A 14,646-nucleotide genomic window follows, 5' to 3' on the forward strand; every position below is an offset into this window, starting at 1 on the left:
CCGCTCCGCAGCATGTGGGATCTTCCCGGACCGGGGCACGAACCGTGTTCCCTGCATCGGCAGGCGGACTCTCAACCACTGCGCCACCAGTGAAGCCCAGGCACTAAATTTGATATGAATGATATAGCTAGTTAATTAGTAGTTAGGTGGTACAGTTTTACATACATTAACGAATACCACATATTGTGCACTGACCATTTAGATCAATAGTCTTTAAAGATTTGAGTTTTGAGTTGAATGAACATCTTAATAGACTATAAAGAAACAGTCTTCTGGGATTCATTTTCTGAAATGTTTTATGAGTTTGTATGATTTTTACTTCTATATTTTTGTCTTTATTTTGATGTGGTCAAATGTCAATTTTTTTTTAACATCTTTATTGGAGTATAATTGCTTTACAATGATGTGTTAGTTTCTGTTTTATAACAAAGTGAATCAGTTATACATATACATATATTCCCATATCTCTTCCCTCTTGCATCTCCCTCCCTCCCACCCTCCCTATCCCACCCCTCTAGGTGGTCACAAAGCACCGAGCTGATTTGTCTTTATTTTGATGTGGTCAAATGTCAATCTTAACAAAAAATTGAAAAAGATTTTTTAATTAGAATGTCCTATCCCCGCTAGACTAGGTTTAATTTTCACTTTTTCTAGTTTTCTCTTGCTTAATTTTTGTCCATCTATTTGATACATATGCAGCTTGATATTTGAAATGAATTTGTAAACTAAATTTCATTTTTCCCAGATAGTGAACCAGTTGTCCTAGCACCTTATAATGTTGATTTGTTTTTGCCGCATCCTGATAAATTTTTTAAATTATCTAACATGTCAGTATGGTCTTGTATTAATAAGCCAATTAGTTGATTATGGACTTAAATGTTTTACTACATGTTATGTCCAGTTTTTTATCATTGTTTCCTATTAATTTCATAGCTTATTTTTATTTATTTGTTTTTCTAGATAAACTTTAGATACATTCTGTCATGTTCCGAGAACAAATGCTAGTTTTGGTTGGAATTCTATAAACCTACACATTAACTGACACTTTCATAATTTTTACACAGAATTAATATTACTTAAAGGGCCACTTACTGAACTTCAGTGGCCTGTGATTATAACCAAGGAATAAAGTTAACAAAAATCCTTTTGGCATAAAATTATTGTTTCATATTCAGAATGGCGCATCTAAATTCTTGTCCCTATCAGACTAACATTGGTTAATATTTTGTTGATATTGTTTACAGTGAAGTCATTCAAGATTTTTTTAAAGCCTTATTCTTGTAATATACTGTAAGCTTTGAAATTATTTTATTTTCTACTTTTTGTATAATGAGCCATATTTCATTTGCATTTAATTTTTATAATTCATTAGGTTGTAAATAAAAGCAAAATTGTTCTTTCTTTTTGTCATATATAAAATTCTTTTTGTTATATCCTAACATTTTTATTAGTAGATCATTGCTGTGTAATAATCTTAGGAAATACTTAATATTATATTGTTTAGGAAGTATTTAGATTATATTTTATACTAGTATAAAATTGATGAATACCATACATTCAACTTGCGAATACTGGCATAAAATAATATTAATATTTTCTTTCTTTCTTTGTTTCTTTCTTTCTTTTTTTTTCTACTTTCCCAATTCACAGTGATGCGGTTGACTAAGCCTACTTTATTCACCAATATTCCAGTAACATGTGAAGAGAAAGACTTGCCTGGTATGACACATGCTTTATCCTACTTGCACCTAGGGAAAAGTTGAAACCTGGATTACCTTACCTTGTAATAAGCCTAACCTTGCCAATCTTATGCTAACTCTTTGCTGCATTATTTGTTGCCTGTTTTTGTACGTGTGAATGGTGGCCATCTGAGTAATAGGTCTCAGTCATAATCTATACATCAAAATACTACTGATATCCCATGGCAACTAGAGACTTTTAGTTTTAGTAAAAATGCATTGCTTATAATGACACTATTAAAATTTCATTTATCCTCAGATGTTCCATCAATATATGTTAGCATTCCCTTTATTTAAAAATCATTGGAGCTTTCTATATATCTCATGACCTACATTTTCCTTTGTTCCTTAAGTGTTCATTTTCTGTAGAAACAGAATTTTTTTGGCATGCATTTGTTGTAGTGAAGATTAGAAATTAGATTTTTTTAAATTTAATTTTTGTTATGAGATTATTTTTTTAAATATCTCTCCCAGCTGTTTCGTCACATAAATAAAAGTTATTTACAAGGTAGGTGTTAGAATTTGATGTTTTTCTCTTTCTACAGGAGACCTCTTTAACCAGCTCATGAGAGATGATCCTTCAACTGTAAATGGTGCAGAGATTTTAATGTTGGGAGAAATGTTGACTTTACCACAGAATTTTGGGTAAGAATGATATGTTCACATTAGAAACACAACAATACTCTGAAGCCATTACAAATCATGTTTTCAAAAAGTAACTATGGGATGGGAAAATGCTCATGATACATGTATGTGGCTGGAAACAAAAAAAAAGTTTTACCAAAATTATACTATGTGATTCTGGTTTTTTTTTTAATTAAAAAAATAAGATGCATACCAAAATACTAATTCCTAGGGTGGTAGAATTTTAACTTTCTTCTTTAGATCTTATTATATTTTTTAATGCCTACATATTCCTTTTATTTTAACTGATTTAATCTCAGTGTCTTTCAGAAGCAGCTCTTTTATTCACCATCACAGCCCTTTACCAACTTAAGTTATTGGACTTGTCAGCTCATTAGGAGTTCTAAATATTTTATTCCTTCTCTTGCTCTTAGCTATTCTCTTACTCTAGATTATTACTGAGGTAGAAATCCCTGGTTCCATTCTGTTTGCAACTGAGACAATTTGAGACCAAAAGGAATTTTTCAGGTTTTTTCAAAAGGTTTACAGAATGTGGTCATTGACTAGTGTCTTGAAAGCTTAGAAATATATTCAAGTAAAAAACGTATTCATATTAAAATATTTTTATAAATATATCTACATATATTTATATGTTTATATGCATTATATATATAACATATACTTATAAAGTAATGCCACTAGTCATTATTTTTATTAGAATGACTTAGAAAAAGAAAAAGAAAATAAATTGGTAAAAAATACTCTGAGATCAATAACTTGGTCTCTTCTAGGTTCGGGGCATAAGTTATTTCAAAAACTGCCTTTCTCTAGCCTCTAGCCTCAGTATCAAATCTTCAGACTCTTAACATGGATCTGATCTCAATGACATTTTTAGGAGGGCTGGCAGTTTTGGCAGTAGTTGAGGGTCAAGATATATAGCATGTTTTATAGATTAAATCTGTATTTTTAATTGCACTAGGTAATGAGTGAGCAGCCTAGTGTAAACAAAGAAATATTGAAATAGTATTTCACCTGATCTCTATCCTTTAGTAATTTCTCCATTTGACGTTCTCAGTGGTGCACAAATAGAAGATTTATGATAAAAGTTGAATGGATTTCTGCCTAAAAATTTATTTTATTTCACAGGAATATATTTTTGGGAGAGACCTTTTCCAGTTATATCAGCGTTCATAATGATAGCAATCAAGTTGTAAAAGATATATTGGTTAAAGTAAGTGGCATTCTTATTTGGGAGAATTTTTTTTAACTTTTTAATTTCTCTTCTTATGTTTTGAAACTTCATTAAAATGCCTGCTTGATACTGGACTTTTTAATTGTCATTAATAACAAGTATTAATTGAACACCTAAGTTCTAAGATATGCTGTGCACAGAATCATTTTTCCTTATCCTCAAAATTTGTGATAGCTTGGATGAGAAAATGTACCAAAGGTAAATAACACTTTAAATTTTTGTTAATAATTTGTGATTAACATAATAAAATTTGAAAGAGGAGGAAAGATCACTGGGGATTGCATCATTCAGGAAGGCTTATTGACAGGAGAGGGAGCACAAGAGGATCTCAAAAGAATGGCAGGATTTAGAAGAAAAGACAAAGAGGGACATGGTAATCGGAAGCAGAGACATAGGAATACGTAATGTGTTCTTGTAGCAGTGAGCAGAATTCACTTAGTAAGAGTAGGTAAGGTTGTAGAGATATGTAGTAGCCATACAGTGGAGCATCTTAAAAGCAAGACTAAGGCTAAGGTTATTTTAAGACAGTGTGCAGTCAGTGGAGACTTTTGAGCAGAGGTATTCAGGCTATGTTGGAAGACTGTCATGAAAGCATTGTATGGGATGGTTTGTAGGAAATGGGCCAATTAGAATATTCTTGCAGTTTTGAGAAATCAAGAGAGAGAATATGCTAGCTCAGTTAAACAACTGGAAATTTATTCCCGAAAAGAAAGGGCATAAAAAAAAGGAAAAATTCATCGTATGTTGTTGAGAAGTGGTCAAAGCTGTCTTCCAGTGGTGAATTTAGGTCACTAGAGCATCGCCTATGGAAGGGAAAGGGAAGTCCAGTTTGAATGAGATTGAAAAATGATCAGCAAGTACGAGAATTGAAAAGGGTCTCAGAGAGAAAATATTCCAAGTTCCGTATATGACCCAACTTCCAGAAACTGGATGCAAATTTTTGCATACATGTACATGTGTTTGTCACTCTATGGTTAGGGTTTCTGCCTTTCATTAGATCAGGAGTCGGCAAACTACAGCGTGCAGGCCAAATTTGATCCATTGCCTGTTTTTGCAAGACAGTATGAAGCTATGCTAAGAATGAGCGAAGAAAGATTTTACATTTTTAAATGATTGAAAAGAAACAAAAGCTTATTTTGTGATGTGAAAATTATATAAAATTCAAATTTCAGTCCGTAAGTAAAATTTTATTGACATATAGTCACACTCATCCGTTTGTGTAGTATCTGTGGCAGATTTCAAGCTACAACATCAGAATTGTGTAGTTGCAACAAACTGTATGACCTGCAAAGTCTAAAATATTTGCTATCTGACCTTTTAAAGAAAAAGTCTGCTGACCTCTGCATTTGATTATGAAAAGGACTGACTTTCAGAACTTCGAGAATGTATACTTTTTTCCTGTCATACAGTTCGCATTCAGTAAATGTTGAATTTATTTTTGTAAGATGAATAAATCAGCAAATGTGTGTAATTTAAGTCAATGTTAAAAAGAACAAATATTACCATAGTGTATTTCTTATAAAATATGTGATTATATTTCTGTGGGCTCTGCTCAGTTTTAATTTCTAAAAAGGCAGTGGTGTTTGGCATAATAACAGAGATAGCTAATGTTTATTGAGCAGTACAGTGCCCACCAAGAGTCTTCTTACTCTTAACTAAGAACTAGCATTTTGTTTATCATTTTACAAACTCCAATTACATACAAATTGGCTCTTCTTTGCCTGCTTTTCTTTAGTTTTCCTTAGTAAATTTTCATTCAAATCTATATTTCCTTGGATGCTTTATAATTATCTCCATATGTTTTTTTGAGGGTATTTAATTCACTTTGAATATTGTGTTGCAGTTTTCTTCTGTTTCACTATTGGTTTTGGGTGGCAGTTTGGATCAGTGAATTGTTTAAATTATCATTGTGTGGTCTTTTTTAATAGTATTTTTGTATGGATTAAGACTCTTGCTAGCTTTGCATTCTGTGAAATGCAGTTTGGGGTGCTTTGATATTCTTAGTTCAAGAATACTCTATTAGAGCCTTGCAAGCAAAGTGTTGTTTCTTTATCGGGTGGCTTTTGGGAGGGTGGTGGAAGAAGAAAGGGTTGAGTGTTCCTCAGTTTTTCTCTTTCTTTTGAGTGACAGCATCCTCAATTTTCTCCTCCTGCTTCATTTTCTCTTCACTGACAGTGTCCAGAAGGTTCTTCTCCTTTTTAACTCTCTTCTTCCCCTGAATTGTTATCTTGCCAGAATTGCCTCTTCACCATTAAACATACTGTTATATCTCCTGTAGGCTGTGCTCTCATCTTCCAGTAATGCACTTTCTCAGTATTTTGACACTTAGGATAGACTTTGTCTTCCTGGCAGTACTTTTCATCATTCTTAGGCCTGTCTCTACCTTCCTTTTCTCTCTTAAGCTCAATTTTTCATGAACTTCTCTTGTTCTTTGCAAAGGCTTATGACGAGAGCATGAGAAATAGCTTGCAGAAATTTGAAGTTTAGACATTTGCTGCTCTCTAGCTATACTAACACTGAGTTTATATAGTTTTTAAATTTTATTTATTTATTTGAGGATGACTCAGGAGATTCAGTTACTCTACTGCCATTACTTCAGCTACTCAGAATTCTGCTCTCAAAAGTTTAATTTTTTATAGCTCTTGGAATTTTGGAATGTGGAAAAGAGATTATGAATCTGTACTCTTTTAATTCCTTTACTGACATCTTAGTGTTGTTTTTGAGAATAAAAATGCTATATAATCTGTCATGTTTAACTGGAAACCACTAGGGGGTTTTTTGTTTGTTTTTTAACTGAAAAATAGTTTTCAGCAGTAAGTCTGAAAACCTTAGCATGCTACCAAAAAATGAAGTGTTCTATAAACAAAAGACAGCGTAGTGTACTATAAATAAAAAAATAGTAGGGACTTCCCTGGTGGTGCAGTGGTTGGGAGTCCACCTGCCAATTCAGGGGACACAGGTTCGAGCTCTGGTCTGGGAAGATCCCACATGCTGGGGAGCAACGAAGTCCGCGAGCCACAACTACTGAGCCCGTGTGCCACAACTACTGAAGCCCACGCGCCTAGATCCCGTGCTCCGCAACAAGAGAAGCCACCGCAATGAGTAGCCCGTGCACCACAACGAAGAGTAGCCCCCGCTCGCCGCAACTAGAGAAAGCCCACGCACAACAAAGACCCAACGCAGCCAAAAATAAATAAGTAAATAAATTTATTTTTTAAAAAATAACTTCAGGGCTTCCCTGGTGGCGCAGTGGTTGAGAGTCCGCCTGCCGATGCAGGGGACACGGGTTCGTGTCCCGGTCTGGGAAGATCCCACATGCCGCGGAGCGGCTAGGCCCGTGAGCCATGGCTGCTGAGCCTGCGCGTCCGGAGCCTGTGCTCCGCAACGGGAGAGGCCACAACAGTGAGAGGCCCGCGTACCGCAAAAAAAATAATAAAATAAATAAATAACTTTAATGATCTGTACCATTGGTGGTTTATTTTTATTTTATTTATTTATTTTTGGCTGCATCAGGTCTTAGTTGCAGCTTGCAGCCTTCTCTCTAGTTACGTTGCATGGGCTCCAGAGTGCACAGGCTCTGTAGTTGTGGCACGCAGGCTCAGTAACCCCACAGCATGTGGGATCTTAATTCCCCGACCAGGGATCAAACTGGCATCCCCTGCACTACAAGATGGATTCTTAACCACGATACCACCAGGGAAGTCCCTGTACTATTGGTTCTTAAACTTTAGAAGGTATTAAAATCATCTGGAGGACTTTTTAAAACACTGATTGCTGAGCCTCACTTCCAGTGTTTCTGATTTAATCAATCTGAAATGGTGCCCAAGAATTTACCTTTTTTTTTGGCCACACCACGGGGCTTGTGGGAGCTTAGTTCCCCAACCGGGGATCAAACCCACGCCCCTGACAGTGGAAGCGCAAAGTCCTAACCACTGGACCACCAGGGAATTCCCAGAATTTACATTTCTAACATGTTCTCAGGTGATGCTGATTCTGTTAGTCTGGGAACCATACTTTGAGAACCAATGGTGAGTAATAGGCATTTGCTCATTCATTCAACGAGTATATATTCCAGGCACAATTCTAGATACTGGGGTTATAGCAGGAAACAAAAGAGACAAGGCCTCTATTCGTTTGAAGTTTAGTCTAGATGTTTTTAAATGCTTTTTTCTTATTTTTTAACATGAATTCCTTAATTATACCGAACTCTTTCCTGATCTTGAGCTTTTACACACTTAAGGTGTTTTGCTTTTTTTAACTTACTTAAAATGATTCTCCATTTCCCCTTTCCTCTCTCCCTTTTTAAATCCTGCTCATCCAAAAACCAATTTGTAGCGTGAAGCCAACCCTGTAATTTAAATTGTATTCCCTTACCTCAAGCCAGCCCTCCATTCCTCCTTTACTCTATATTATTTTCCCCAAACATTTAAATTCCCTAGGGGCAGGGATTTTGGTCTGTTGTTCACTGGTGTATCTCCAGCTCCTGGGAAAGCCCTCATAGGTAATTAGGAAATGAATGTTAAGTGCAGCAGTGTTTATAAGATGAAAAAGGAGAAAAGTAAAAGTGTTCAGCCATATATAATACATGCTGTAGTTATGATTAATGTTTAAAAAATGATACTTAGGAAAACACATTGGACAGAAAGCCCATGGATTTGACTGTTTCTTTTCCCCCTCTTCTCTAATTTCTGAAATGTTTGTTAAAGAATTTTGAATTTCAGCTTCATTACTTATTAGTTGTATAACCTAAGGGGAGTTGTTCCTTCTATGTGCCTTGGTTTGTCTGTAAATTAGGGACAGTATAATGACCTACTTCAGCTTTGTGGGCATTAAATGAGTAATGTGCTTAGAACAGGGCCTTGCACATAGTAGGTGCCCAATAAATGTGAGCTACTACTGTTTAATATCTGAATATAATAAAAAAAAAGACAGCACTAATAAATATTCCACTTGGAAGTGCTGCATTAAGAATGTTAGGTTAGAATTAACTGCAGAAAACCTGTTAACTGATTTAAAAAAAAACAAAAAGCTTCTAAAAAATCTGCACTCTTATGGACAAAACCTCCCCTAATCCCCATGACTTAATGTGATCTTTGCTTTCTCTGAATTTGTCTTGACATTTGCCTTGAAGTTTTATCATAACTTCATTCAGTATGCAACAAACATTTATTAATTGCCTACTGTGTGCCAGGCACCATGTTATAGTGGTGAACAAGAGAAGGCAAGCGGTTCCTGCCTCAACAGACCTTACATCTTTGGTAGGGGAGACAGAAGGAAACAGGTAAACAAAATCATAAATAAGGTAATTATAGATCATAATAAATGTTACAAAGAAAGTTAAAATTGAATGTGATAGAAAGTAGCTGAGCTTAAAGGAGGATGCCATTTAAGAGAATTAGAGAAAATGATCAGTGTTCAAAAGGAATAAGGGAGGGAATATGTTAGAAAGTAACTTGGTAGGGGCAAGAGAGAAAATGGTCCTTTCTTAGTTGATGACTTTAATGCTGATCTCTAGTTCTACAAATCAGCTGGTCTCTGACATCTAATACTGTTTTGAATGATTATTTACCTTTTACCTTTTAGTGTTATATACTAACACGTGTACACATCTATATATGTTTCTGTAATATCCATCTGTATATGTATAAATTTCAAAACCGTATGTTCATACTGATGCCCCAAATTCCAGTCCAGCACCAAAGGTTTCATTGCAGGCTTCTCTCTTTCCTTATCTGTACCTTTTTTTCTCCAAAGGTAAGAAACTTGTCTCTTGTTATCCATAATATATATATATTTTGTTTTGTCCTAGTATACATGTAGAAGTTTCAGAACTGCTAATCCATACCCCTGCAAAACAGCAAATGGGCTAGCTAGAGTAAAACATTTGTGTGCCGCTCTTTTCATTTTTAGCTTTTGTTTGCCAAACTTAAGTTAGTTCCTTTTTTCTGTTTCCTCCTCCCAGTATGGTTGTGTTCATTTGTAATACAATTAGGTTCATGTGGTACTGTTTGTATTACATTTTGGATTCCCCCTACTTTATAGCTGATTTTATCAGTATTTATTTTTAGGGGTGTGTGTGTGTGTGTGTGTGAACCATTACCCTGTTCCTGAGCATCAGAGCTATACAAAAAGATGTACACAGAGACGTGTTGCTCCCTCTTCATCCCTACTTTCTTGTTCTTGTTCCCCTATTCTTTCCACCCATACTTATCCACACCCTGTAGGTAACCAGTCTCATTTGGATTTTATTCTCTCTTTCAAGGCTGATCTTCAGACAAGTTCTCAGCGTTTAAATCTCTCAGCCTCCAATGCTGCAGTGGCTGAACTTAAACCCGATTGTTGTATAGATGATGTCATACACCATGAAGTAAAGGAGATTGGAACACACATGTAAGAATTAATTTTACTAGATCTCAGAGGCTTTTACTTATATATGCCTTTATTTGAAATTTTTGCTTTATTTCCACTTATTCCACTTGTTACTAAGCCTAAGAACCTACTTCAGAAGGAATTTTATGTACCATGTTTACATGCTTGCCAGAAACAAACTTTAAACAAAATGTTTATTTTTGAAAGGAAAAAATATCTTAATTTATCTTCACTTATCTCTAGTTTCATTTTTGCATCTACAATCTTATTTAAAAATAAAAATCCATGCAAACCTTTAAAACCCAGGTAGCACTCTAAAAGTACATTTATTCTTTTGAAATGCTAACTGATGTTAATAACATTTATTTTTAAATTCACAATTTTTCAGTTCTGTATTTAACTGTATAAATATACTCTACCCTGAGAGTTCAAAAACAGAGAACCAAAGTAAAGGTATGAGGAAAAAAAAACTCGAATTCTGTATTCCTGGCCTGTGTATGTATTTGAATGTGAATGCTGTATTTTTCTTTGTCTGAGAGGCAAATATGAAAATTTCAGCCATCTAAAGTAATTTTAGACTTCTCTATCTGCCTTACCACCCCCATATCCAGTTGATTCACAAAGTCCTGTTAGTTTTTGTTAACTATCTCTCAGTAGCCTCTCTTCATCTCCACTTAACGTCACCATTTTTGCTTCTCTTCTTTGTCTTAAAGAATTATGTAATATTATCTATTATTTAATTAATTTTGGTGACAAGCTCTGTTGTAGGCACTTTTTAATATATATTCTGTGGTTGGTATGAGGTTTGAGTCAGATTTTCTGGAGTTCAGATTTTACCTTGATTATTTGTTTAATTATGTGATCTCAGATAAGTCACTTAACACTTCAGTGATCTCCTACTACCCTTAGGAAATTCTAACTGTATAGGTTTTGCAGAGCTCTCCACAACTAATCCTTACCAACTACGTACTCTAGTTCTCACCTTTCATCATGCTTCCCTCCCTCCCTCTCTACTCTGCAGTTCTTTTACCTCTGAACTGCTCTGTGACTTGAAATGTATCCTTCCCTTACAAAGGAATGCCTGTGTCATTTTGTTTAGTTTTCTTCTACTTTGTCATATCTCAGATTCATCATGACTTTCTCAAAGAGACTTTTTGACCTCCTAGACTAGATAAAATCCCCCTTCTTGTCTATTTTATAGCATCCACAACTTGTCATTTTTTTCTATGTCTTTTATGCTTGACATTACTTACTGAGTGCCTGCCGTTCCCATTAAAGTATGAGTTCCACAAAGTCACCTGCATCCCTGGGATTTAGCGAGAATAATGGTCAATATTTGTTGAAATTGTTTTTATTGAAATGATATTAAATGTGTAAAATCCCCATTTTACAGAAAATGAGACTCTTAGAGAATTTAATAGCTAGCACATAATGGCATAGAACTCAAATCTAAATCTAACTTCATAACCTGTGCCTTGCTACACTGCTTCCAACTGTGAGCACTTGGAGAGCAGGTATTGAGTTTTGATGAACTCTAAATACCTAGCACCTAGTTTAGTACTAGGTACAAATATAAAGTAGAAATTAAATTACCTGTAATGTCACCACCTAGTATAGCCACTATTATAATACTGGTATATTTCAATCCTTTATGTGCATATATATATAAAACAGATGTGTATAAGTAACTTAAATAATATTTTATAGAATTTTGATCATGTTATGCATGGTTTTATCTTTGTTAATACACCAGGAACCCAGTTTAGTCAGTATTCTTTGAAAACATTCTTTTATTTTTTTTTTATTTGTGGTACGCGGGCCTCTCACTGTTGTGGCCTCTCCCGTTGCGGAGCAACAGGCTCTGGACGCGCAGGCTCAGCGACCATGGCTCACGGGCCCAGCTGCTCTGCAGCATGTGGGATCCGCCCGGACCGGGGCACGAACCCGCGTCCCCTGCATCAGCAGGCGGACTCTTAACCACTGCGCCACCAGGGAAGCCCCTGAAGGATTCTTTTCTAAATTTCTCATAACCACCAACAGTATAAAGAGTCAGTTTCTCTAAACTCTCACCAACCCTGATATTTCTTGGAAAGAATTTTTGCCAAATCCTAAGATAAGGAAAAATCTTATTTCATTATTTTAATTTGTTTCTTTGACTACTTGTGAGGCTGAACATTTCCACATTTTTGTTAGTCGATTATGGTACTACAATTTATGTGTATATCCTTTTCTTCTATTTTGAATGAGATATTGTTTTGCTTATAAAAATTTCTCTTCATATTGTTAGAAGCATTTTTTCCCAGTTTGTTGTCCTTCTTAAAATTTTGTTTTAGTGTTTTTGATTTATCCAATTTCTAAATTTGTGAAAGTCTTTTCCTTTCCATTGCATTTATATTAAAAAGTCTTTCTTCATCCTGGACTTTTTTTTAAATTTGTATTTTCTTCTAGTTTATATGAACTTAACTTTTTACATTCAACTATTTAGTTATCCTGTGATTTATTTTGGCTTATGCTTTACTTTCTGAAGAAAAAAGTTTCTGACTTCCTGCCTTAAAAATGGTATATCTTATTTTACTAATCAGCTTTCTTGTTCATGGAATTATATCCATATCTACTGGAACTCTTTTTTTCCTGCTCTAGGCTCATTTGGCTACACTTTCGTGTCATAGTATAAATATTTTCCAAATTTGTTGGTAGAATTGAAGGTTAGTAGATTAACTATTAAAAAACAAAATTGATAGTGATTCAAAATCATTAAAACATCTTTCTGTTTCAGCTTGGTGTGTGCAGTGAGTTATACAACTCAGGGTGGAGAAAAAATGTATTTTAGAAAATTCTTCAAATTTCAGGTATTGAATACGACAGTGGTAAATAGTGTTTAGATGCCCTTTTTTCCCCTAGGAGATTACTACTATTTATCTGCAGTAAAAACAAGCTCCAAATAAAGCAAATAGCTTAATATTTTTTGATTTGTCTTATTACTAGCAATCTAAAGTTGGCCTAAAGTAAGTTAAATAAAAGCAGAGAAATTATCATTGTGGTTACTAGCAATCTAAAGTTGGACTAAAGTAAGTTAAATAAAAGAGAAATTATCATTGGAAATGTAATGTTTTATCCAGAAAACAATTTGTTGTATTTTCATGCCTTGACAAAACACAAAAGAATCTAGAAGATGGATAAAATGAGTGTAAAGTCCAGACAAAATAAGTGTAAATAATATCAGATTTCTAAAGAAATATTTAAATGAGAGATTATTGCCTTGGGCTAAGTGGACCAAGCTTCCTTCAGAGACTTCATGAGTCACTGAAATTGTAGTTAGAATTTTTTATTTGTACACAATTTTCGAAGTCCATAATCAAAAATAGTTAAAAACCACTGTTTTAACACATGTATGTGTGTAGATAGGGAAATGAGATGACCATATACAGTTATGTAGATCTAGATATGACACTATATATATTTTTCATTCCTCTGTTTGTAAGTGGAAGAAAAAGTACCAGCAATAGGAAGAAAAATTTTTATTTTTCTATTGCTTTTGTTATCACTCATCTGTTTAAGATTTTGCCTGTCTTTTAAAAGAAAATAAAAGGTTTGATTGCTTATTTTGATAAACATGCTTTGTGAAATATATATAGAGAAATACACAAAAATATATGTGTTCAGTTTAACAAACTATTATGAAGTACACATCCATATAACTTATGTAACTATTACCCAGTCAAGAACTTACGGTGGCTTTTTTAAAAATGCATTTGGGATTGTTTTTGTTTTTACAAGAGTACTGCATACCCATTAGAAAAGTCTATTACAATTAAAATTGGAAAATGCCTTTGACAAATTTAAGCTCTATGGTTTAAAACAGATAAACAAAATAAATGGTCAAATGATAATAATCTCCTTTGACTGATATGCTTTATTCAACTAGGTTCTCAAACCATTGGATGTGAAAACCAAATTTTACAATGCAGAGGTAAGTGTTGAGCACTTAATGGGATTTCAGGTTCAACATTAAGATCTTATTTGACTAAAATTCTCATGTATTACATTTCTTTTCATATCAGAGTAAATTGCTGATATGACTGTGAATTACTTGTGAAAAATGAGCATAAAGTTCAATTGAAAGTGAATAATTTCACTGCAGATCTCTTTTAGTCTGCTGTTTTCAACTGACATGAAATCAATATGCCTTGATTTTTATTCTCATTAATTTTGTGAGGCTTTCACTGTCTTTCATTAAATGATTGCCCTGTGCTTCCATTTAATAGTTGTTGTTACCGTCTAAAAACATTAGCAATCTGTTAAATATTTTATAAATGTGGTTGTGATATTACAAAAATTGAAGTGGTAGATCCAACCCTGCAAAGAAGATTTAATATTCACCTAGAAAAATATTAAGTAGAGCTCAGTACATTAAATTCTTTGTTCTGAGAAGTCAGTGTGCCAGCCAGAGTTAGGTTGCTAAGTTTAGTGAATGGTTTGATATGCTCCTTGGGAGAAACAAATTTGGCAAAACTATAGAAAGAAGTAACTTTTAGAATAGAAGATTATCTTCTTTTCTAACAAAAGAGATAAAATAGAATTTTCCATAAGGAAAAGGTTTTATGGCTTGGATTTCTTTTACAGTTCTATTTTATCCTGGTATCTAGAGGTCCAGAAAAAACA

The 14,646-nt window shown here is 34.2% G+C and overlaps 1 protein-coding gene across 5 annotated transcripts in view; it reads left to right on the plus strand.

Annotated features, from left to right (window-relative positions):
* The window catches only part of TRAPPC13 (trafficking protein particle complex subunit 13), a 36,574-nt gene that overhangs the window by 9,583 nt on the left and 12,345 nt on the right, over positions 1-14,646 (plus strand). For all 5 annotated transcript variants that reach the window (XM_030844307.3, XM_030844287.3, XM_030844288.3 and 2 more), the window contains exons 2-7: positions 1,651-1,719; positions 2,285-2,384; positions 3,510-3,594; positions 9,878-10,005; positions 12,761-12,833; positions 13,910-13,954. In XM_030844307.3, coding sequence (XP_030700167.1) covers positions 1,653-1,719; positions 2,285-2,384; positions 3,510-3,594; positions 9,878-10,005; positions 12,761-12,833; positions 13,910-13,954 — 498 coding nt within the window. In that variant the 5' untranslated portion in view covers positions 1,651-1,652. The remainder of the gene's footprint in view (positions 1-1,650; positions 1,720-2,284; positions 2,385-3,509; positions 3,595-9,877; positions 10,006-12,760; positions 12,834-13,909; positions 13,955-14,646) is intronic.

This window comes from Globicephala melas, chromosome 3 (genome assembly GCF_963455315.2).
Source record: "Globicephala melas chromosome 3, mGloMel1.2, whole genome shotgun sequence".
In the NCBI taxonomy this organism is placed as follows: domain Eukaryota; kingdom Metazoa; phylum Chordata; class Mammalia; order Artiodactyla; family Delphinidae; genus Globicephala; species Globicephala melas.